Source organism: Oryzias latipes, chromosome 15 (genome assembly GCF_002234675.1).
Source record: "Oryzias latipes chromosome 15, ASM223467v1".
NCBI lineage: Eukaryota > Metazoa > Chordata > Actinopteri > Beloniformes > Adrianichthyidae > Oryzias > Oryzias latipes.
The window spans coordinates 15,866,175-15,890,865 of record NC_019873.2 but is presented as its reverse complement, the minus strand read 5'-3'; the positions used below and the strand labels follow the sequence as shown (position 1 = coordinate 15,890,865).

The window sequence follows — 24,691 nt, the reverse complement described above, 5'->3', positions numbered from 1 at the left end:
CGCAACTTAATGGCTGGGAAAGGAACTGCAGTACCTCATGCATTTTAAGTAAAAAAAATAATTTAGTTTTCGTCACATAAATATTTGAAACAATTACCAAATAATGCATAAAACAATACATTTCAATATTAGATTATAGAAAAAAAACGTTTTATTTATTTCCAAAATGATTAAGAAATGCCATGTATTTGTGTATTTACATAGACTATAAATAAAAAAAAACAAGTACATATGCTGTGAAGTTCTCCCACTTTGTTTTTGTTTCTATACCAGTATATTAGAGGACAATAGATATGAAATGTAAAAATCCTAAACAATAGCAAGTACTAGACTTTTGCAAACTTGTAATCATACCACCACATAAGGCACAAATATTTGTGGAAGTACAAGAAGCATTGTTGCTGATACATGACATAACAAGGACAAACCTAAAAAAAAACACAAAAAAAACAAAACACAATTCTGTTCTTGTCAGCCAGATGCCTCATTTGTCCAATAGTGCCATGTTTACGACATCTGTTGCATCTTTCTTGGGATTACTACTTCAAAAGTAATATTCCTTTCGAATTGTAGTTGGTGGATTAGTCAGGAAACTCTGCGCTGTGCCATTCTGTCACAAGTCGGATCTTTCGCTGATGTTTGAACCCATGGAAATGCTCTGTTTCTCACTTAGCGTCTTGACGACAGTGGCGGCAGGAGACTGCAACACCTTTCGTGAAAGCCTCATTCTGCCGTCTGTTGGATCTCGTCCAAAATACTTCACCTGTCAGGAGAACACTTGTTAGAAAAAAAGAAACCCCACAGTGGCAATAAAACAGGTCACTTTGAACAGCTGACACAAACCTGTATCTCCTGTCCTACATCCAAACCCAAAGCACTTGGATGCTTGATCTACAAGAGATACATTTTCGTCATTTTATTTGATTGATTATTTTCAATTTACTTGTGCATTGTTTTTATCTTCTTTTTTGTTTACATGATTGTACACCACTTCAGATCAGAACAGATCATTTAAGTGCTCTATAAAAGAAAATTGGATGGTGTGGTTTAACAAAAACAGATTAAAAAAGTCCACCAAAGTGCGTTTTACAAACCCGTTTGTGGTCCAGCTGGGAGTTGTGCAGCAAGACAGGCGTCATGTTTGGATATAGTTTAACCATCACACCAATGTCCCTAAAACAGAGAGGTATGTCCATCAGTGGCTGGATCAGGGCTCGCTTTCAGCCCTCAAAAGTAAATAAGGTTACCTTATTTCTGTGATGGTGGCAGTGTAGACGGCACCAAACTCCAACTGCTGCTCCTGCTGCAAATGGGAAGCAACATTAATGCTCGAGCTTTAGGTACATATAGGCAAGGTTCAGTGATAGTCTGGAATATCAAACTGATAATTAATGAATAAACCAGATGCATTCTGGATTTTGTTGTTGGCTCACATCGTCTTTGCAGATATCGCTAATGAACTCCTGGGCTTCATTCATAGCTCCAGGAGTTGGAGCAAACACAGAGAACGTTTCTTCATCCACCTGACTTATAGTGACACCTTTAGAGGAAACAAAAAGACTAAATTAAACACTTCTGCACATCCAAATGTAATCAGTGCTCGATTACCAGAATACCTGTCTGAGCTTGCAGTTTGCGTAGGTTATATCCTCCTGGGCCGACAAAGCGCGCTCTTCGAGATGCAGGCACCCGCACATTTTCTACCAGAACCCAGCGCTCATTAAACCACAACATTTCCAAAGAGATGTGTAGATCCCTTTACAATATTTACCAACGACTGGTCCGTTCTCTTTCCTGCTCTCTCTTGGTTTTGCAATGCATTTGTTCATGATTCCAAGGATTTCCCTTTTGGCCACTGAAAAACAAAAGGATTTTTTTTAAAAAGCTAACAAATACTAATACTGAAGTAATACTAGATTTCTGTACCCGTTGCTTGCTGGATTGCCTCCATAACCACCTTCAAAGGTAAACCTGGAATCTTCACATCAGCCTAAATGTCAAACAAAAGAAAAAAATAATCACTTTAGTACAAGAGAGGGAATCAAAAACTTTACACACTTTGCTTTATTTTACTGTTTTTTTTTTACATTTGATCCTCATGTGTGTTGAAAAGATGGTCAAAAAACCACATTGCCCCGAATACATGTTGTTTAAAGTTGCTAGGTTTTTCTGTTGAGTCATCAAACATAATACCTGTAAAGCAGTGATCCCCTTGCTTGTTCCTGCCATTTTAAAGTCCATGTCTCCAAGGTAATCCTCTATTCCCTGTTAAGAAAACAGCAATCCACTCACAAATGTTCAATGAAAAACGACAATAACCAAGTTATTTACAGAAACCAAACAGTCTGTCGTAGGTTAAACTGAGATGGTTTGTACCAGAATATCCGTCAGTATTCTGTAGTCCTCAATCTCAGCAGATTTCTGTGGGTTTGCTTTGGAAATAAGGCCGATGGCCACACCTGCCACAGCGGAAGAGATGGGAACACCTGGAAAAAACAACATTTATAACGTTCTTCTTTTAAAAAGAATTTTGTGCCAGAAAAATATTTCAATTGCAACAATCCACACTTGCATATAAATCTAAATTACATGTCGTACCTTTTATTGTGTTCATGTGTGTAAATGTGTGTTTACATGAGTCAATGGGACTGTGGCTGTAAAGAGGTTTGGGCCTTTAATAAAGAAAGTAAAGCGCTATAGGAGTACATACCATTTACATTGCAGAACAGGAAATAAAAATCATTTAACAGAACAAATTAATATTCTCAAGATTCATGTGTGCTTCAATACACCTGGTAAGAGAGTTTTAGCACATTCTTTTAGTCTGGCTTTGGTACCTGCATCCATAAGGGCAAGGCTTCCTCCACAGGCTGAGGCCATTGATGATGAACCTAAAAGGCAAACACAGTTATTAAACAATGGAAAACAGCCTTAAAAAGAACACTACAACAGGAGCAACAGAGCTTCCACACCTCCTTTTAACTTTTTATATTTCTGAAATAATGTCTTAAAAACTGACCATTTGACTCCAACACCTCAGATGTGACTCGGATAGTGAAAGGGAAGTCTTTGGGAATGACTGGTCTCAGCGCCTTCTCAGCCAGAGCTCCTACAAACACAAGCCACGCCCCCAGTGAGAGCTGCTAAAAAAGGAACCAAATACGAGACCGGAACATCCCAACCAACCGTGTCCAAGCTCTCTCCTGTTCAGGCCTCCCATTTTGCCGATCTCATTAGTTGCATACGGAGGAAACTGAACATAAAAAGAACACATTAAATTGACACCAAATTAAAGATTATAAATCCACGAATTATGTATTTGATTGAAAAAAAAATCAAAATCCACTTACTTCATAATGAAGCATGAAGTTTTTGTCTTTGACACCACTTCAGAAAGAAAAGAGTGGGCATTTTAGGGATGCAGATTTGTTCAAAATTTACTACAAAATAACCTCAACAAGGCATTCAGATATGATCAGGAACAGGATTATTCATTTTCTCTTTAATAATACAACTTCTGGGTGAAAATGGGAGTTACATATTATTAATAAGTTTTCAGACAAAATAATTGATTCAGTTTTCTAAATAAAGATTTTTTTTCTGTAACGGTTTATACTCTCGTACATGTGAATGTGGTAAAGGGAGATAATGCCAGCCCTATTCAAAAAACAATTCTAATGCTCTGATGAGTGTTTAGAGCCTCACAACATAAAGTCAAATTTGAAAAAATGTTTTCTTTTTATCCTTAAGTTCAGGTGTAACTGTTTCCTGGAAGTATGTATGATTAATAAACAGATATTGGATTAATTCGATGTAGAGAACAAAGATATATAATAATAATAATAATAAAAAAAAACAGAAGTATTTTGCTTTTTAACTTCTAAAAGATGAAAACTAACTTGTGTTGTCAGACAATCTTTAATGACCCATAACGCCATTTAGGATAGTAAATTATATAAAATATGATCATCATTAAACAGTGGAATACAAAAGTGAAAGTATTGCAAAGTAATTTTTTGCTCATACTAACTTTTACTAACTAATTTTTTACTCATACTAATTCAAATGTTGTTCAACTGTTACTTTCATCATAAATCATATTATCAGAATTAGATATTAAATATATTGGTTGACCTTTTTCACTCACAAAGTTATGCAAGTCTGTCTTGATCTTTAAATTGAACAATGAACACAAAGCTTAAAGTTTTAAAAGCATTTCAGTTTCTTCCACTCCTAATGTTTTCACCAATCCGTTCTACAGAAACAGATCATATTGCTTCTATCATTTTACGCTGCATTGTAGCCAGAAAAGTTAATCATTTAATTTATTATACAAAGCAACCACCTTACCTCAAAGCTGTTGTGATAATATCTGTTTTGATGCTGGACTCCAGGGAGTCAAAGGTGACGCTGCACAACACCTACAGGGAACAGAAGAACACCAGGCTCACATCTACCCTGCTAAAAATACTACAAGAACATTTTTACAGCAGGAAGTCGAATATTCATCCATACAACTTAAGCATTTATATGTTCTATCTCTTATATTCAAACCGTCTCCCCTTTTAACTTGGATTGGCTTAAAGCTCTTTACATACCTGTGTTTGTCCTCTCTGAAACAGAGCTGAGCCATGCAGAGGCCTAAACAGATCAACCTCACACGAGATGGTTCTTAAAGCGGTCAGTTCCCTCCCGTCACATCTTTAACACAAAGACGAAATCCACACACCTGTTTTAGTTTTTCCAGATCTGTGCACCATGACATTAACTTTGTAAAAGCAGAGCAGATCCCGCTCACCTCCTGTACTCATTCAGCACCAAATTACGGAAGATTTCTTTGCTCACGATGTTAAAAGATTCAATGACGTCAAAGGGCTCCGCCTGAGGAAACGCATCTACACACAGAAGGATAAAAATATTTTGACTAAACCTTTACAGCTACAAAATGCAAATTAAATGTCTGCATACCTTTGAGATCTTCTTCAGTTTCCAATCGTATTTTGTTTATGGCTTCATCTCTTGAAATCTGCGTTAAGGATGTTATTTATTCAGACAAAATGTAAGATTTTAACATAATGATTATTTCTAGAAGATATAACTTGAAAATTAGGATTTTTTTCGCTACCTTATCATGACTATAATCAGTGAAAACAGCATAGATCTTTTCAGAGGCTAACCTGGTGGGAAAAAAAAGACAAAAAAAATGAAGTGTTAAACTGGAAAATTCAAGATTCATTGTTCTTATTAGTATATATATTAATTTCTTTTACCATTTTTACTTATTGTTCTATTTTTATGCTTTTTATTGTTATTTATTTTCTGCATGTTTGCATTGGGGTCTGAGAAGACAGTCATTTCATCTGTGCCGCATTTTAAAATACATTGAACATTTGACAATAAATAGATCTGGAAAAAAACAATTTACTCTGACTTTTTTGTTCTATAGGACAAGCTCAAGCTTCATCGAGTTCTCATAAAACCCTTTTAATGAACTTTCCCTATAGGTTTTCTAGTTCAGTTCTGGAAAAGACTCATGGCTGAGTCCTACTTACTTCTGAACACGTTCCACCATCTCTGCTGGGGGGAAGAACATTTTGATGGGCGTGCGCTTGGTGACCTTCTGCTCTCTTGCCAGCTGCTGGATGGCGTGAATGATGAGCTGGGTGTGTTTGACTCCCACCTTCACCGCGTGGCAGAAGTCCTGCTGCAGCACGTTCTCAGCAGACGCCTCAATCATCACTGACAATCAGTCATATTTCAATCTTTAGCAACCAGCATGAGTAGAAACACAACACTGGTATAGAAAGCCAAATGTGTCTGTGCTCAAGTGTGTGTCAGAAATTTTGGACAAACCAAAAAGAATTCTTACTAAAGTTCCTAAATAAATTACCGGTATGACAAATTTTCCTCCGGGTTCAATAGCATTTTGGTTGTTCCTCTAAAGGTTTTTAAACTATTTATATCGAAGTTTCAAGGAATTTTTTTGATAGAAAACTCATAAATATGTAGAGCATCTACAGTTTGTAATATCTGCAGATTTCGCATTATCACTTAAAAAACTTTAAAGATTAAATGAAAGTTGGTTGGTTTATGCACAACGGTTTTACAATAACATGTTCTATAAGTCTAAATTGAAATCTACCCTGTTTTTAAAATAAGACTTTACAACGGTTAGTGTATCCCAACACTCATTTTAATTTGGCACATTTCATCCGGAGGATGTTTAGGCAGCTCTATGCGAAGCTGAAATATCTGTCAGAAGACATACAAGGCAGCATTGGAGGCAGTTTATTTCACCAAGACAGTCATGTAGTTGTGGAGATTAAAGTTTTTAGTTCTTCTAGAGATAGAAGCTTTGTGAAGAAAATTCAGCTTCAAATTGGATTTTACGTCGGCTTTTTCCATTATAACCATTGGCATTAAACATGTAGTTAGTTAAAGCGCCAACTATGTATATTTGATTGAATGCACGTCATCACAATACGGTACCCACTGAAGACTGTTATATTTCTCAGGCCAGTAAGAACTTTACCAACTTACCCACTTGGCTGCTTGGAGCTCCAGCGATGATTAAGTTTAACGTGCTGGAAGCCATTTCTGCTCTAGTGGGGTTGATGAGCACTTCTCCATTAACGATGCCAACCCGCACAGCACCTGTAAACACATCCAAGCTCTACTTAAACCGCAAAACAATCATCTGACTACAAGGATTTTAGGAGAATAAATGACATGACTGGTTAGGTCTGTGCTGTTTCTCATTCATCCATGAATTTGCACGACATCTTGTGTTTTTGTGTGTATGTTTGCATGAATTTTGAGTTTCCTGTATACCATTCGGAGTAAGAATTTCATTGTGCAGGGAAACCCGTTTCTTACTGTGCATATGACAATAAACCTTTCAAAATCTTGAAATCCAGGATTTCTGTTCTCAGAATAAGGGAAGCTTCTAGAGGATGTTTCACTGCTCATCCAAGTACCTCTTTCAGGCTTCAGAGCAAAAAAACTACTTAGATGAGCACTGAAACTTTGACCAACCTTTAAAGTCTAGTTTTTCTGGAGAAAAAAAATCCTGTGATACGTTGCTTGTTGCATTTCTCACCTATGGGTCCATGCCAGGGGATGTCAGACAGGGCCAGAGCTGCAGAGGCTATAAGAAAACCAAAGGTGTTTCGAAAAAGATAGGAGTTTTCTGAAGTGTACAAACTGAAATGACTGACATTTGATCCTACCTGCATTAATAGCTAGCACATCTGGATCATTGACACCATCAACAGCAAGCAAGTTACAAAGAACCTTTAAGACAATAATGTAAAGAGGGGCATACATGATGTCACGATTATTTAAAAATCTAAAGAATGCAAAACTCTCTCACTGACCTGAGTGTCGTAAAAGTAACCAGGTGGGAAAAGTGGTCGAATGGACCGATCTGATCAATAGAAACAAAGAAAGCAGTGGTAAAAATAAATAAACTAGAAAGATATGGTGCATTGAAGCTAAATTAGTCCCAGCTCACCTATTAGTCTGCTGGTGAGGATTTCATTGTCAGTGGTACCAAGCTCTCGCCTCAAATAATTAGTGGGGATGCGACCTGCAGCAGCTGCTTTCTGTCTATAATCCACCTGTCAGTCGGGGAGAATGTTACTCCACTGCTGAAACTTTTTACCGCTATCATTTGAATCATAAGTCAATTCCTATTGCCATTTTTACCAGCTGTTATTTAACAACTGCTGAGCATTAAGCACCTCTGGTTGGATCAAAAATAGAACGAGTCATAAAACATTTAATAACAGTAAAAATAATATTTTAAATGACCAAAATGAGCTCAAAACTAAAGAATTCTCGCTCAAAAAGTTGAGGACCTACCACAAGAGGCATGAATTGAGAAGAAGTGGGTTTGGTCTTGCTCACAGCGGTCACCATCACAGAGGTTTCTCCCAGCTGAAAGATGACGTATCATTAAAAGTCACAAGAATAGTTTAAAATGAATTTTAGGGTATTTTAACCCATGACCAAGGATGTGGCATTAATAGCAATAGTTTATAGGTGCCTGCATGTACCTTTGGCCAACAATGTATTATCTATTAATCGGTTTAAGTCATGTTATAAATCAAACACATAACATGAAGGTGATTTTGCTAACGATAAATTGATAGGATTTTAGGTCATAAACTGAGTTTAAACGGGATTAGGAAGAAAACATAAAATACATTTTATTTGGTTTGATACTAGGCAGTTACAATAATTGAAAGAAAAATGTGGAAAAGAAAAAAATCTACTAGCAAAAAGAAAGGCATGTTGTTGTTGTTGTTATTTGCACAAGAAAGTACACAAAATAAAAATCCTTTAAGTACCTGTGCTACAGCGGATCCATCAGCAAATCTAGCAAATTTCCCTGACGAGATTTCCAGTTTCCTATGAGAAAAATACAATATTGTCTTTTTTATTTAATAAAGCGGATAAATGCTTTTAAGTAATCATAAGAAAACTGTAACACCGGGTGCGTAAACAGTTAATGTTCAAAAACTGCAGCATCCATTCCCAGATAATGAAACTGAAAGGAGCTGAAGAGACTAGTCGACTCACTTCTCTCCAAGATCCACTCCGATCCTTCGTGGGCTCGAGTGTCTGTTGTAGACACTCTGATGACAAAAGCGGACATGGCGACAGGAAAAGGAGCGGCCCAAACAAAGCAAATACCTCATTTTGAAATATTCACGACACAAACAGAGAGAGAAGCTTCTGTGGACAGCGAGGACATTACAGTTTCCAAAGCTGTCAGAGGGCATCCATGATGGTTTGTCACATGTACGAGATGACGTCAGAAAGATGCGACTTCTGATTGGACCAATTAAAAATGTGTGTTACAAGTAAAGCGTCCCACCCTCAACGCAGGGGTTCCGCTGAAAATGTTCCTGTTTGGGACATCTGTTGAAAGTGTTTAAACATTCATAATGTTTTGGAGTTTGTTTGGGCTTTTGGATCTATAATTTAATGATTTTTATGTTTTTTAATATTATTTTTATCATTATAATATTCTTTTGGATTTTATTTTCAATTCTTTTTGAAAAGGAATGCTTCTATTATCTTTCATATATCTACTGGCATTAATGTTTGCTTGTTTGATATATTAATGTCTGACTATTGACAAAAATAAAATAAAATAAATGAATACATAAAAAAAGTGTTGTGAAAATGTATTTTAAATCTATTCTCTTTGCAGTCTTCTTGTACTTCCTATTTCACAACATATATTAAATGCGTTTAACTATATATTTAAGTGTTAAGTAATGTGCATATTATCTAAAAATAAAATACATTCACTTTTTGACAGCTGTTTAATAATATAGGGTACTCTCAGGTTTTTTCCTTTTAATGAATCTATATTGTCAATAAATCTCTTTATCGATTTTTAATAAATGCAGAACGGAAAGTATACTTATTGGCACAATAGAATAGGTATTTAAATCCTTTGCTAAAGAAAACCTTAAAATGTGGCCTTTTTATATCGCTTATATGTAGTTATTGATTGTAGATGCACAAAAAGTGCAGTTGTACTTTTTACCACTAGGTGGCATTAGTCACACACAAAAATCCCATCCCAAATATTTTTTTAGTATTTTTAACTGATCGTAATTGTTGATACTTCACGCCAGTTTCGCACCACATTCTTTGCCCATGTCTAGTATTAGTTTGTGTCCGGTGCCTCATGATGCTCATGGTGCTCTGACTCTACCCTCAGTCACCTCCTTCTGACGCTCACAAGGGCTTTTATCAGAGTCTAGTTAATGCTGCCGTTGTTGCTGTCAATGATGCTTCTTTTCCTAAACCACACTTTTCACCTTCTGCTCAATTTTCTACTAAAATGCTTGAATACAGCACTCTGGGAATAATCAGCTTGTTGATGAGCTCAGGCCTTTTGGTGCTTTCTGTCTTTTTGAAGGTTGTCAATAACTGTCTTCTGGACAAGTCAGCAGTCTTCACCCTGATTGCACCGCTCACAAATCCATACTGAAAGACCATTAAAGGTTTAGGAGACCTTTTGCAGGTGTTTTGATTTAAATAAACCTGGTTAGGGTGTGACACCATTAATTCCCAACACAACTTTTTTTTCCCCTAAATTCTCTCATTCTAAAACAATGAAAATAATTGTCATCTTCAAATGTTTCTTATGTCTGCCATAAGGAATGTAATATACCAGCATTTTTACAGAGAAGCAGAGATATTCTTATGTTAAAGATGATCTGATGTTTCCACCTTGAGGAAAATGCAAAATCTTTAAATCATTATTTACATCTGACAAAGACACATACAAGTTTGATATCATATATATATATTTTTTCTATTTCTTTTTTTTCCATTTTGGAGATTATTATGGGTTGCAATGTGTAGCCTGTAAACCACACTGAACAGATAAGTCCTCTGTGATGCAATTTTTCATGTGCAGGCTGATTAACTTTTAGATATTCTTATCCAAACATGATGTCCCCTTAATTATTACTTGTTAAGTTTTAGAACATGTGGCTCAAATAAGGACTTCTATATGCAAAATTGAATAGAAGTAGGTTGTATTTAAAATTAACTTGTCATGACCTGTAGGCATAACTTCAATGTTCATCTTTTTAACGACCAGTAGTGGCTACATTTCTGCTTTGTCATGTTGCTTTAATGAGCAAACTACAAATTAAACCTCAGCAGAGAAGGAGATATTTCCATAGTTAGTCAGCCCGTGGTCTGCAAACCAAAACGTTTGCGGCAGCTTGTAAATTCCAAAGAAATAAATAACAGGAAGCTGCAAAGGATTACATCTGCATGAGACTGTGCAGCTCATCTGTTTTCTTATTAACAGAACAATTACTTTTATTCCAGTGAACACTAACGGCAACAAAAAGGTACATTCACATGAACCCTGTACACATGTACGTGTTGTGGGTTTTCACATGAGCTGTTTTGCTGCCGTCATTGTTATTTGTCACAATGAGAGACACTGTAGTGTTTTATTACAGTAAATGAAAGTTGCAATAAACTCTTTCAAGTGCATACCAAGCAACCCATTTCAACAAAACTGGCACAACATTCCGATGAGTGTCAGGTTAATGAACCTAACACAGATGAAAACAAATGCTGACACACACGCACAAATACACTAAGACACTACAAAGTCTGCTTTCGCTGTGACAGAGCAGGAAATTGTCTGACACAAACTCTGTGTGGGCTAACAGGCAGCAACCTTTAGAGGTTTTCATTATGTGCAGCATTGCTTAATGGTGTGTTTAAGTGGTGAGGTTTGGGAAAAGCTATAAGCTCAGTTTGAGAAATAGGAACAGATTTACTATTAAATACACAAAATGTTCTCACTGGTTGGGAAATACTTTTGGAAACTCATAGTAATTGCTGTCAATGTTTTTTGTATTGTTGTAAAATGAATGCGCATTGTCAGAAAGTTCACATCCAAAACACCTTTAAAAATGAAATTACAGATGATTTGCCTAACAGAACTTGGAAACCTGTGGCATTGATGATATGCATTAAATATTTGTTCATACAGCAAAAACTGACATCAAGTTAATTCCATCTGTCCATCTTCACCATTTGAGGTGATAGTGTTGCTGGAGCCTATCCCAGCCACAATTGGGCAAAGGATTTGAACCTTTGGCCAACAGGTTGAACCCTGGATGGTTGAAAGTCCGCCACGTGGCCAGTTGATTACTAAATGTTAATTTACAGGAAAAAATCTTCACCAGATTTTATCTAAGTATTTTTCTAGTCACAAACAGTGTTGCAAAGTTTTACAGAATATTTTGATCATGAGCTCTTCCAGGCTTTCTTTATTATTGTCTTTAGAATCCTTCTACTACAGTTTTTATTCTAGTACTTTCATAGAATTTTTTTAGAACATTTGCACATTGTGGAAAGTTTTTTAATATTCGTTCCTAACCCCCATTTAAATTATATACTTGGATAATGACAGGCTTGCCTCCAAGAGGCGTATGACTTGAAATAGTCAAGTGTGTGTTTTTCCACAATCCTGTGATCATTTTCTACCTGAGACCTGTTTATGTGGTGGAAACCACCACTTTATAATTGACTCTCAAAATGGCAAAAATCCTAACTCAGCTGCTCTTTTTGTTCTTTTTTGAATTTGCAATTAAATGGATTTTCCTTTTCCTCAAAATATCTGTCGATGTGTTAAAGTCAGTTAAAGTCATGGGCTTGTTGAACTAGAATCAACTGAAATGATTTCTTAACTGCATCACATATTACAGTAAAAAGCAGGACCACTGCCACATAGCAGTTTTTTTTGCAGAAAAAACTTTGCCCTAAAATACAAAAGGCAATACATTCAAATACATGCTTAGACTTGTCAATGCACATTTTCATTATGAACATGGTTGTCAATGCACAACCATGTTTATAATGAAAATATCCGAACTGTTTTAGTGCTGCACTTTATTTTTTCTTGAGTTGAATCAGAAGTAGGATACAATAATACAGCCATGTATGCCTTGATTAAGATGATTGTTGTTAATTATAAATTAACATAATATATAAATACAATTATATACATTTTGAAAATGTAAAAATATCTGATCTCAGCATGATCTGAGCCAAGACTTTGACTGTTTCAGGTGAAAATGAAAAGCCATCTTCTTTAGTAAACATTATCAACATGTACTTCCTAAAACGACCTTACCTTCATCATGTCCAGAATTCTGTCTTACTTGGCTTGGATTGCGCTTTGATTTCATCTGCATTAACACCGTCAAACCATTTATCAATTGTTGATTTTATCTCTTATCTTTGCTCTTATCTGATTACATTTCTTTCATCAGTATTTATTGGCTGCGAGCATGGCAAGATTTTTTCAAGCCCCTTTACAGAAAAATGTCTGTTTTTACTTGAACGAACAATAACCTTTCTGAATTTGAATTTAAAAACAATTGCAGACAATATTTGGTATATATTCATTAGAATTTTTTTACTAGTATCAGAGAAGATCAGAATTTTCCCAAACTAAAATCAGTTGAGACCAGGATATTCTACAATTTAGCCTAAAAAAGGGGGGGATTAGACACCTTTGTTGTTGTCTTTTCAACTGATTATCAAAGTATAATTATTTTTTTTGGTGGTGGGCTTGCTTATTTAATTGCGGCTCAAGAAATCTTGTCTGCCCCCACCCCTTTTTACAAAACCTGATGATGTGCGTATTCAATACGCGTACTGCTATTTACAGATAGCAGTACACTAAACATTCACGGTACAATTCTGCAGGGCAACTGTGCAAAAGTGACATTTTTGTTTTATTACACATTTCTGGCCTTATAAAGTTCTATTAGTGACTTCTTGTTGGTTTTTTTGAAAACATGTAAGATTTTTTTTTTAAACCTTCATCCAATCCATTCCATAAATCCACACCACAATTTGATAGACACATTTTCTTTTTTGTTGTTCGAATGCACTGCTTTTTGAAATTCAGTTGTTTTCTTAGATTGTAACTCCCTTCTCTGTCTTTGAACATTTGCTGTCAATTTATTGGAAGTAAGTATTGGCGCGTTTTTCCCAACACTGCTATGCTTTTAGCCAGTTTAGCTCTGACCTGCTTTATTTGTGGTTTCCAGCTTATTTTGTCGTCCATAATTACTCCAAGGAACTTGATTTCAGACAGTCTTTCCAGAACATGGTTATCAATGGCAACTTTTATTTCTAAATCTGCAGGAATGTGGCGATTTCCGAAAATCATGAATTTAGTTTTGTTAACACTGAGTGACAGTTTATTTTTGTCAAACCATTGTTTCAGTTTCCCTAATTGTGTATTTACTATTTTTACAATTTCCCTGAGATTCTCCCCTGTACAGACTATACTTGTGTTGTCAGCATATAAAAAGTATTTGAGTGTATCTGATACCAAGTGTATGTGATTAATGTAAAGGATGAACAGTATGGGACCTAATATTGACCCTTGTGGAACTCCACAGTTTAAATTTAGCAGGGATGATTTACAGTCCTCCAGTTGGACAAACTGCTGCCTGTTATTAATGTAACTGTTTAACCATTTTAATGCTGGTCCTTGTATTCCATATCTTTCCAGTTTGTTTACTAACATTTTATGATCAATTGTGTCAAAAGCCTTTTTCAGATTAATGAACACTCCTACTACGAACTCTTTATTGTCAGTGCCATTTATAATTTCTTCAGTTAGTTGCGTAATCGCCATGGATGTTGATCTGTTTTTTCTGTAACCATATTGGTGTTCGGATATTAGTTTGTACTTTTCTATAAAACTTTCCAGCCTTGTGAGGAACACTTTTTCGAGTATTTTTGAGAGTAAAGACACTGGTCTGCAATTTGTTAGTTGGTGTTTGTCCCCTGATTTGTGTAGTGGGATTACTTTAGCTATTTTCCTTTTTTGTGTAAATGTTCCTGTTTGAAAGGATAAATTGCAAATATAGGTTAGCGGGTCAACAATGGAATCAATGACATTTTTATCACCATCATATTAATTCCATTACAGTCTGTAGATGTTTTGTTTTTGAATTCGTTGACGCTGTTTAGAACTCCTTTTGCTTCCGCGGGTCTCAAATAGATCGAGTTAGGATTTCTTTTTATGGAGTGATCGAGTGTTTCTTTTTCTGATATTTTTTGAAAAGTTTATGTCGTCAGCTAACTTTGGCCCTATTTTTACAAAATATTTATTAAACTCCTTTGTCATGTCCTGAATATTGTTGCACATCTCATTTTTACCAACTAAAGAGTCTGGGTAATTTGTTTTCTCTTTGTGTTTCCTGATGACACTATTCAGTACTTTCCAAATTTCTTTAGTGTTTGATTTGTTTTTTTCTAATATTTCTGTGTAATAGTCTTTTTTGCATGTTCTCATGCTACCGTTTGGTTTGTTTTTATATTTTTTGTATAACTGCTCCGCCTCGACAGTTCTGTTTTTTAAGATTTGTTTAAATAAGCTGTTCTTTTTTTTGCACGCGTTTCTCAGTCCAGTTGTCATCCATGGGTTTTGTTGTTTTATGTTGTTTTCTATTACAGGATTTTGTAATTGGGCAGTTTTTGTCATATAAAGATGTAAACTCCTGAAAAAAATCTTTCATAAGCTGCGTTGACATCTTTGCTTTCATACAGAGTTTTCCAGGTTTGTGCTTGTAGTTCTGATTTAAATGCATTTATTGATTCCTCTGTTAGTTTTCTTCTGTAAACTATCTTTTTCTCTTTTTTTTCTCTGAAAACGCATTCATAGTTAGCAAATACTGGGAGGTGGTCGCTGATATCTGTCATTAGCAGTCCGCCTTTTATTCTGTTGTGAAAATATATCTGTCAAAGTTGCGCTGTTTGTTGTTATTCTGCTGGGTTTGTTGATTAGTGGATAAAAGCTTAAACTGTACATTGTATGCGTGAAATCTTCTGTCTTGGTGTGATTGTTTGGGTTCAACAAATCTATGTTAAAATCGCCACAAAGAAATATGACCTTTTTGGAAATATCAGCAAACGTGTTTTCAATAGCACTTGTGAAGGTTTCCATGTCTGGAGCAGGGGCTCGATACACACAGCTGACTATGATGTTACTCTGTTTCTCCATACTTATCTCTACAGATATATATTCCAAGACATCATCAATACAGCCCGACATTGTCTCCACAACTTTGTGTTTAAGACTGTTGTGTGTATAAAGAGCCACTTGCTTATTTTTCCTATTCACATAGTGAAAGTCATAGTTCTCAAGCTGGAAGTGTAAGCCCCAAGTATTCTTCAATGGTTTGGTGGTTCGCGTATAAGCTTCTGCTGTTGAAATGTATGATTGAGAGTTCGTGATTAGGATTTGTGTTTCTATTGTATTCCTCTTCTGTGTATTAACTGCAGTGGTTATTCATAAAGTCAAAGAAATGGGTATCTGGGTCAATGTCTAAGTCCATAGTTGTGTATTGTTTGTTTATTCTTGTTAGAGAGGACTGTACTTTTGCCGTTTTCTATCAAAATTGATCCAGCTCTTCCATTTCTCTGATTGCGATTACTTGCCTGTTCAGGTGGGCTGTTTAGTTTAATGAAAACTTTGCAGTTTTTTGTCCACATTGATTGTATTTTTTTTCTTTTCTGAGAAACCGTGCTTTCAGTGTCAGCATTTGTCTTGGTTAGATGTTTATTCATGTGAATGTTTGTTCCTTTTAGTTTTCTTCCTTTCTTTAGGAGAGGAATTTTATGCTTTCCATTTGAAAATCGCATTATTAGTGCTGGGGGGTATTTTTCATTTTCCCTCGGTGGGGGATGACAGGCTTCCATGTCGTTGCTGATGGCAATGCCTTTTTTATTTAGTAATGCTACTACTTGTTGTTCCACTGATTCCTGCTCTGTCTGTCTTTCTGTTTCTACCCCATCATCTGCTGGTTTAACTGCCCTGGCATAGGAAGACGGTTTGATGGCAAGACCACTAATAACAACATCATTTATGCGGGAACACTGTTCCAGGTCAGACACTCGACCTTTGAGCTGTGCAATCTCCGAATCTTTTTCTGCGATATGATTTTTTAACTCTATTACCATTCCAATTAGTTTTTTTTTTCCCTCTTCAATTAAGTCTGCAATTCGTTCCTGATTTTTTGAGATGTTTGTTATTTCTTCAAACATGCAACTAAACAGTGTAAAATTTGTGAAAGTGAAATGTAAAAATATTTCTTTTTTTTTGATAAAAGTGTCATCGTTGTTTAATTTAAATGACTTGTAGGGTAAATAAAATTAAATGATGAAACAACATTTGATTTTAGAATGGAAATTAAGAAAATAAGATATTTATTCAAATGATGGCAAATTGTTGATTCAATCGTGAATTCAAATGAGATCAGTTCAGCATTTTAGCAGTGAGGATAACTTTGGTCTGCAGTATTTCTTGGTGCATTACCCCACCAGGTGTCAGTATCTTACCTTCCTTGTGGCCTCCCATGTGCTGCATTCTAAAAGTGCAGACAAAGAGTAGTAGGCCATGCCTGGTTTTGAAGCATCTCTGTCTGCTATTAAAACATGGTAAAGGCATGCGGAAAAATATTTAAGCTATACTTTTTAGTATTGAAATTATTGTTAAAGCAATATCTATAGAAAGCCAAATTTCCACAGTCATGTTTTACTTTCAATGTTTGTTTCATCAAAGTGTTGACTAAGAAGAATGACCGATAATGACTCAGAGGAAATCACGGCAGACAGAGATGCTTTGATCAATGCCCTACATTTCCTCACGAGGGAGGCGGAGGGAGATGCGCAGGAGGCGGTGCCACGCGCCCTCCGCGCATCCTCCCAGCTTCTCAGCGCACAGCGGTGTGCGGCGTTTGAACGACAGCATGCAGTGGAGAGGGCGGCACGACGGGGAAGCGGATTTCTGACAAGCATGAAGGAAAACTCCCCAGTTTTTGCCCAAAATTTCTGGACGCCGCGTCTGTTTCTTGGATATTTTTCGTCGCTGAGTCGTATTGGAGGGGTACTCTGCTGGTGTCACTAACGGTCCACCGGTTTACTTTACCTGGCTCAGCAGGTCTGCCTTTAGCTAAAACAGCGGATCCCCTAATCACCTTATACCTGTTGTTTATGTTTTGGAAAAATTGGGGGAAAATGTGAATCAATTTCTTTCCCAGGAGGTAGCCAAGCCCCAGTCGCTGGCATCTGAAACAGCTGGGCCGTGTCGTGAAGATTGTGGTTTCCCGTCCCCCCCCTTTCGTCTCACGAGCCCGTTTTGCCAGTGACCTTATAGGAAAATGCGCAACGATTTAATCAATACATGATTTTTAGTCCAAGGAAGCCCATTTTCCGACAGAAAAGTCCCCCGCTGCTCACACATCTGCTGGAATAAAACGGGGGAATAAAAGAAAAGATGGAAAACGAGGTTTTCGCCCCAATGCTGGAGCAGTTCATGCTCACGCCTCTGGTCTGCTGGGTATGCGCCCTAATTAAATATTCAAATGTGTCTTCAGCTCAAGTGAGTACTGGCCTCTTTCTTTTCATCCATTAACGGTTATGGTCTGTTTTCAGGTGAGGACGGTGGGGCAGCTGAAAGCCAGCGAATCCAACAAATTGTCGGAATATATAGAACTGGTGGATGGGATTTACCTGAACGAGATCATGCTTGAGATGTGAGTAGTGAGTGTGACACCTCCACGACCCCACGTGTCCCTACCTTTGGCCTTGATATGGATCCATTGGACTAGATAATTCTGGAAATCCAAACAGCTGCATTTATTACTTGAATGATTGTATTAGGTGAGAAGATTTCGGCGTGGCCTTCACTGCATGAGTGAGATGAGCTGCAACCTCTGCCCAGCCTTTGACATTGAAGTGAATGTAGGCTACTCACAAAGGGACCACGCATTGGAAAACTGAGTGGCTGCACTGGTGGAAATTACAGACAGATAGCGCCTGTGGTGAATCTTGCACTGCTTTAATATTTTCTCAACATAAGAATCTGTGCCTCTGCTGTGCTGCAGATTAATTTGGAACCATAGCCCCAAGTAAATATTGGTTTCTAGCTCAAAATTTAGATATGAACTTTTCTCCAGTGGTGCAAGCAGACACAGAAGCCCATTTGTTTTTTTCTCTCTGATTACAGATCTTTAGACAGTGAATGAATTGGGATCGCCCCCAAGTACAAAGAACTTGCACATTTGTTTGTCTTTTGACTGCTACACATGTCATGACTGCAGACATTTCTATTCCTTTGTCTGTTGCACATTTCCTGCTGGATAGGCAATTTAAAAATATTTTCCACTAATCCTGCGCACTTCAATGTCAGCGTTTACCCAGCTTGCCACTCTGCAGAGCTTTCTGTAATTCCTGTTCCCTGGGGATTGGGTTCATCTCTTTGTGGGTACTCTTTGACTGATAATGGGATCCCATCAAAGCCTCAGTGCCAATTTTTGATTGGCAGAAGGATAATCGAATGATTTACTGCAATTTATAATATAATTTTGAAAAAGAATATTTGACCATAATCTGATAACTAGAAACGCCTTTCTTTTTTCGTTTCTTTCTGCCCTCTTCTACTGTCCTTGACCTCTCGCTCCTCCAGCTTTGCCTAATCTCACATGTAAGATAGTTCCTTTAGCACACTCTCCCAGGCTTGTTTTTTCCCTATTTTTGTCAAGCTGTTTCCACTTACTCCGTGGTTTCTAAACAGAAAAATGTCTAGGGAGGTCATTTTGGGTTCTGCAGAGGAAGGCCATCATCATCTCCGTACTTTGCCCTTTTTAAAAAAACAGAACAACAAAAATGGATTTTCAGAGCATTTCTATTCCCTTTGGGATCTTGGAAAAGCAAACTGAAGTATTAAAGGGGAAGAAGGGTTAGAAGAATGACTGTGATGAAAAAGAGAGTTGCCAAAACTCATTGATAAAACATGTGCCAGGAGTGTTTCCGAATTTAAAACAGATTATTGACATGCACACAATATAGTGAGGTAAGCCGCATTGCATGGGTACTGAATGAGATTCCTGACTGGAAATGATGGTAAAATTTATATGGATGTTAAAGTGCTCCTGGAGATGATGGCCAAAGCTGAGCTCAAATGAACTGTGACTAGCTTAGAGACTCCCTGACAGGATGTCAGGGATTGTCGGTCACAGTGGCACTCAGTGTTTGTTTGCATGCTTCTCTGCGGAGCTCCTGTGCATGCGGGGGAGTATGTGTATTTGGGGCTTTTTCTGTTTTATTTTTTTTGTTTTCCCTCCCCCCTTGTGAATTTGGTTTTGGACTGAGGCAGCTGTTGGTAGACGTCTTGTCTAGCCTGCCTCCCACACAAAAGACTTACTGTATTGGTCAGATCTTGTGTTGGTGAAACTGGCCTTTGTTTGTAATATGTTCTGGCTCGAGTCAGTTCATTTAACGACAAAAAAAGTCACAAGCTCAAAAGTTTTTTTTTTTTAGCTGCTGCAAAAAGCTTTAATTCTTTCTTTTCTTAGGTTACAGTTTAAAATGAGAAAAACTCAACCAAGGCCATATACAAGTTTATTGTTGTCTCATGCTCCTTCTTTTATTCATTTAAAGAAGCTTTGAGGACACATCGATTTTCCAACTTAATCTCATGGTTTATAGATAATTCTTTGACTTTTTTGTTGTATATAAAACATTTTTTACTTTTTATTGCTCTAGACTCTTTCAATCTAAAGTTAACTTACTTGAGTTGAGATTTTTCTTGAAATAGATGAGCTAAAAGATATATTTCATATTCATCCAGCATTTCCCTTGTTTAAATTAGGAAAACAAGCTGCAAATGAAAATTCATTTAAAAATATAATGCTAAGCTCACAATACAATTTTTATAAATGTTTTAAAAATATTAGTTAAATGTTTAGTGTCAGTAACAGAGGTGCCAGATCGACTGGCAGCAGTTGCCATCAGGGCTGCATGGTAGGATTACCTAACGGTTGGGATACCGACACTCAAATGTCTCCTCCCCCTGCCCCTCTGCGAATGACATTGTCTGGCCAATTAGATTGCCCTCATAGTTGTGTCAAACCGATTATCTTTCCCGCCCAGCGAGTGGGTGCCAATTGAATAGTTGTCAGAGTGACAACTGTCCAGCTGAAGTTATGCCAGTTGGTGTAGACACATGCTGGTTCATTGTCGTTGCGGAAACCGATTTTTCTTTTTAAAATTAAATTCTGTTTTAAATGCATTGTTATATTACCCATTTTTTCCTTGACTTTCTGTCAAATGTTTCGTCAATTCATTGAGGTGCAAAATTGTGGAGCACTGGAAGCTTATGTGAGAGGAATGTGGCTGCACATGCTCTGCTGGTCCAAATATTTAGGCACATCTGTGCATGTCTCTGAGTCTGTGCACTCATCGCATTCAAATCTATGTGACCGTAAAGAACAGGACGTTGCCTATCCACTTGTGATCTGTACAAAAACATCTTGAATCTTTCAGAAAGTGATTATAACTTCTTAAACAAAACATTAGGAAATATGTTGTCTTTCTGTAGGATGCACTTCAACATCAATTGCTCATAACTCGCTCCTTTCTACGTCTGTCATTATGTTATGACTCAGAGTGTAACAGATGTCTTCTTGAAGAGTGTTTTATGTAAAACTAGTGCCAAGTGCCTTTGTGGCTTATCCAACTCTTTTTTTGGTTGTTTTTTTCTTCTTCTATTTTTTGGGGGGAATGGCTGTTTTTTCGAGCCCTGAGAGAAAAAGTTTTGGTGAAACAAAAAAAAAGTGAACTGCTCTAAGTTTGCAGGTCTAAGAAATATGATCTCTTTATTGGGTCATATGTCGGCTCTAAAGTTTCTCCCAGGTGGGAAGTGTCTACATTTTCACTAGAAGGTTTCCTGAAGGCACATGTCCTAACCACTTCCCATCCATTAACCATTAAGCAAATTATTGATGGGAAGTAAGATAATTCCCAATGACATTAATTGTTTAGCAGATCCTTTCCCACTTAAATGGTAAGGTCAGTGCTGGTTCTTGTTATACTAGGTCTAGGTCCTTCTTTCAGTTGTCAGAAAGCTGTTCAGGTGATGCATTTTCAAAGACCACATTGTTTTATCTATTGTATTAAAATAACCAACAATAGACATTTGTTTGCTAGTTTCAGAGCACATAGTGGCTGGTTTTCCCTTTTTTTATCCAGTTTGCTGAGTTCGATCTTTTTCCAAAATTTCAGTCCCATTTTATACTGAAGCCTCTACTCTTTTGTTCTGTCTTTCATCCTCCCAAAGGTGTCTTCAATATCTCCTCTTTTCCTGTATACCCTGTTGTTTCCCCTGACCTGCTCTTCCCATTTTTTTCTGTTTTATCTTAAATAGCATGTTCAAGGCTTTGTTGGTTTTCTCCTGAGCTGGTTATTGCTGACATACTTGGGATTCCTGCTGGATCGGGGACTCTCAGCAAGCAGATCCGCTGTTTGAATTCATGTCTCAGTGATGGTTGGAAGCCAATCCCGATGGCTCACAGTGTGAAGCTGGAAACAAATCTTTTAACACTCATAATCATTGTGCACTAGTCTCTTTTTGTTAAGAAAAAGGACAATGTCTGGCAAAAAAAAGATACTCATAACTTTAGGAAAACAAGGTTTTTTTCTTACTTTTTTCTTCTGTATTTGCTGGTGACTTTGCAGCTAATGCAACTCTTAGTTTTTTGTTTCTGACATTTTAGCGGTTTGAGGACATGTTACCTATTGTTGTTTGAGCAAATTAAGCAGAAATGGTTGATTTCCCATCATTGCAACATGATAACACTAATAAATATTTGTGTTGAAACATTATCCACAAAAACAAATTTATTCAAGTACCAAGCAATTCCTGTATAGATGGAAATATAACAATAATTGACATTGTGCACTCTGCGGGAGTTACTTTAAAACATTACAAAATTATTTATATTTTATTTTTAGAAGAATGAATTTTGTCCTATAAAGCTGAAATACCCCCCCCCCCCCCCCCCCCCCCCCCACACACACACACACACACACACAGCTGGAATGGAGTTCCGGGAAGTCCAGCTGCTGTTCCTGTGGATGCTGTGGCACAAGTGAGCAATGGGAAAAGGCCACTAGAAACAAAGACAGAGGAGAAATGACTGTGAAAAGCTGAGGAAAAGGAAATGAGTTGATGGGAACGAGAGGCTAACAGGCTGAAACTGGTGGAAAGCCCTTTAGTACAATAGAATTTACCCATGTCTTCTTTTCTGTTCCAATGGTGGCTGGGCCATTCTCACTCAGTTGGCTTTACTCAGTTTGGGAAATAATCACAATAGAATCACAGTATGAATCTGATCATAAGTAGAAAAAGAATAGACAGAATCTATGCTGTCTTGGGTTCTTAGAAAGTGTGCTAGAGCCAGACACTGAACTCCACATTGCTACTGGTGGTCTGCCTAGCACCTTTCATGGCACTTCTCTCCCCATCAGTGTAAGAATGTGTGCATGAATGGGCCTGCTACTGTAAAGCCTATTGGACCTTAAAGGTGGCAAAAGTGCTACATTATAATTTATGATGAGCTGTGTTTAGCAAAATATTGCATTATACTTAAACATGTTTGTTAACTTTGCTTGGTTGTTTGTGTTTTTGATTGTTGGTACAGGCATATTTTTACTGTTTCTCCAGTAAAGCTCGTAAGCTTCGTCTTCAGCACGTGGTCAAACGTGGCCTTCATATTGCCCTTTGTATTTGGGCACTGAAGCTGTTTTCTGTGGCAGTGCGCGTCTGCATGGGCATGTGCCTGGCTGCCCAAGCTGAGTGTAATTTAGCCTGTCATATATGGGTTAACACGACTCCATAACCTACTCAGCCAATCAAAGCTGGGAATTGGGGGTAGGAAGCTGAGTGACCTGAGGCTCTAAGGCTGCAGTGCCGATCGACATCAACGATGGACCAGCTTATTGACTTGCCGTCTGGCTAACTTGCTGACTAGTGGTCTGTCTTGCACTGTGTTGATCTGGCTTTGTTTTTTTATTACTAATCTATCTGTGATTTTTAAAGCGTTAGGTGTATTAGTGGGGTAGCGGGCAAGGATTCATTTGGGAAATTTCTACAGCCATTGCTGTTTTAATGCGTATATTTACTCACTTTCTGAATTACAAGGCACCCACCTCTTCCCATGCCTGGATTTGTAGCATCTGAAAACATTGTTATGGTTTCTTTTTTTTGTGGCATGTTTTTATTGTTGTTGTTGCTTATGATGGGGATGGCATGTTTGAGTGGGGGGACTTATCATTTTTCCACCCCACACACCTCATTTAGCACATTACCCCGATTGTCCTGATAGGATTATGGCCTCCTTTGTGTTTTATAATTAAATTGTTAAATAGACCCCCTACAATGAGCCCTAAATGGGGATGTCTGTCTAGAAGGGGGAGCAGTGAAGGTCACATGGTTGTTCATTTAGATATATAAAAGAACTTTGTGTCCTCTCATGTCATAACTCTTGAGTGTTTATTATGGAAATTGATCAAAACACAAGTTATCTTAACTAATCTGCTGACTGTAAATCTCAAGACAGAAACATTGTGACAGGATGACAAGAATTTATTTGTTCCTTTTTTTTGTTCCTATTTTTTTAATATAAAATGACCTTGGGATTTTTGTGACCCAACGTATATATATTTCTTACAACAAAATCGAATACACGCATACTAAGGGCATATCCTCAAAATACAACCCAACAGGGCTTTTCCGTCTAACAGAAGATCATGTACTAGACTTTATGTTAAAGTGCTTTGTAAACTCCAAATTCATCTGTACAGCTATACTGTGTTTTTTCTCTTTTGGCTCTAATGCATAATTTACATTTTGCATGCTAACATTTATGAATGTCCCTCTTACTTCCCCTATTCTCAGGATAGAGAAGGGTTTTGTCGTTTGACCCTTTATGTAGGTCAGTGGATAAACTTTATGTTCTTTGTAGTTAGGTTATCAGGAAAACAAGCGCTATAAATGAATCTAGCCTATGATAGGTTTAACTACTGTGATGTACTTTGGTTTATCTTTTACATTACTCAAATAAACTATACAAACTCATCACATGAAAGCTGAAGAATTAGTTGGATCATCAAAATGGAAATTTTCCTAGATTGTTGGACCCAACCCTAAAAAACCTGCTCATCTTTGTTAGTGAGGAAAATCAGTGTTTTTATAATCCTGGATTTTAAAATCAATACAGACAGTCAAGGACATGTTCCACAATCAATAGCGCACTATATTATTGAATGG

The 24,691-nt window shown here is 37.1% G+C and overlaps 2 protein-coding genes across 10 annotated transcripts in view; one reads left to right on the top strand and one right to left on the bottom strand.

Moving 5' to 3' along the window:
- Positions 1 to 128: 128 nt before the first annotated feature.
- Positions 129 to 8,836, bottom strand: pnpt1 (polyribonucleotide nucleotidyltransferase 1). The gene is made up of 28 exons (XM_004077043.3): positions 8,584 to 8,836; positions 8,352 to 8,412; positions 7,864 to 7,938; positions 7,514 to 7,619; positions 7,377 to 7,426; positions 7,230 to 7,293; positions 7,100 to 7,147; positions 6,541 to 6,654; positions 5,553 to 5,739; positions 5,126 to 5,177; positions 4,969 to 5,026; positions 4,799 to 4,895; positions 4,599 to 4,701; positions 4,351 to 4,421; positions 3,351 to 3,387; positions 3,187 to 3,253; positions 3,020 to 3,109; positions 2,838 to 2,891; positions 2,377 to 2,486; positions 2,194 to 2,265; positions 1,927 to 1,990; positions 1,772 to 1,855; positions 1,617 to 1,700; positions 1,434 to 1,540; positions 1,248 to 1,303; positions 1,095 to 1,173; positions 844 to 891; positions 129 to 763 (listed from the first exon to the last, which is right to left on the bottom strand). Exons 1-28 carry the CDS (start codon positions 8,784 to 8,786, stop codon positions 614 to 616), a joined length of 2,391 nt encoding a protein of 796 aa, XP_004077091.1. The 5' UTR covers positions 8,787 to 8,836; the 3' UTR covers positions 129 to 613.
- Positions 8,837 to 17,268: 8,432 nt separating this feature from the next.
- ccdc88a (coiled-coil domain containing 88A) overlaps positions 17,269 to 24,691 on the top strand; it is a 45,680-nt gene continuing 38,257 nt past the window's right edge. For 5 of the 9 annotated variants that reach the window (XR_002874696.1, XM_023963111.1, XM_023963110.1 and 2 more), the window contains exons 1-2: positions 17,270 to 17,920; positions 18,016 to 18,116. Coding sequence is in view for 8 of the 9 variants with exons in the window: in XM_023963111.1 (XP_023818879.1) it covers positions 17,858 to 17,920; positions 18,016 to 18,116 (164 nt within the window). In the remaining variant the exon portion in view is untranslated. Of the gene's footprint in view, positions 17,921 to 18,015; positions 18,117 to 24,691 lie in introns of all 9 variants that reach the window. The other 4 variants (XM_023963109.1, XM_023963104.1, XM_023963105.1 and 1 more) reach the window with 1 other exon arrangement.

Bases quoted from the DNA above. Each gene is read 5' to 3' on its own strand.
- pnpt1 (XM_004077043.3), bottom strand. From the start codon at position 8,786: ATGCCCTCTGACAGCTTTGGAAACTGTAATGTCCTCGCTGTCCACAGA. The intron at 4,896-4,968 runs GTATGCAGACAT...TTCTGTGTGTAG, and splicing joins AACTGAAGAAGATCTCAAAG to ATGCGTTTCCTCAGGCGGAG. The intron at 4,422-4,598 runs GTATGTAAAGAG...TGTTCCCTGTAG, and splicing joins TTCAGAGAGGACAAACACAG to GTGTTGTGCAGCGTCACCTT.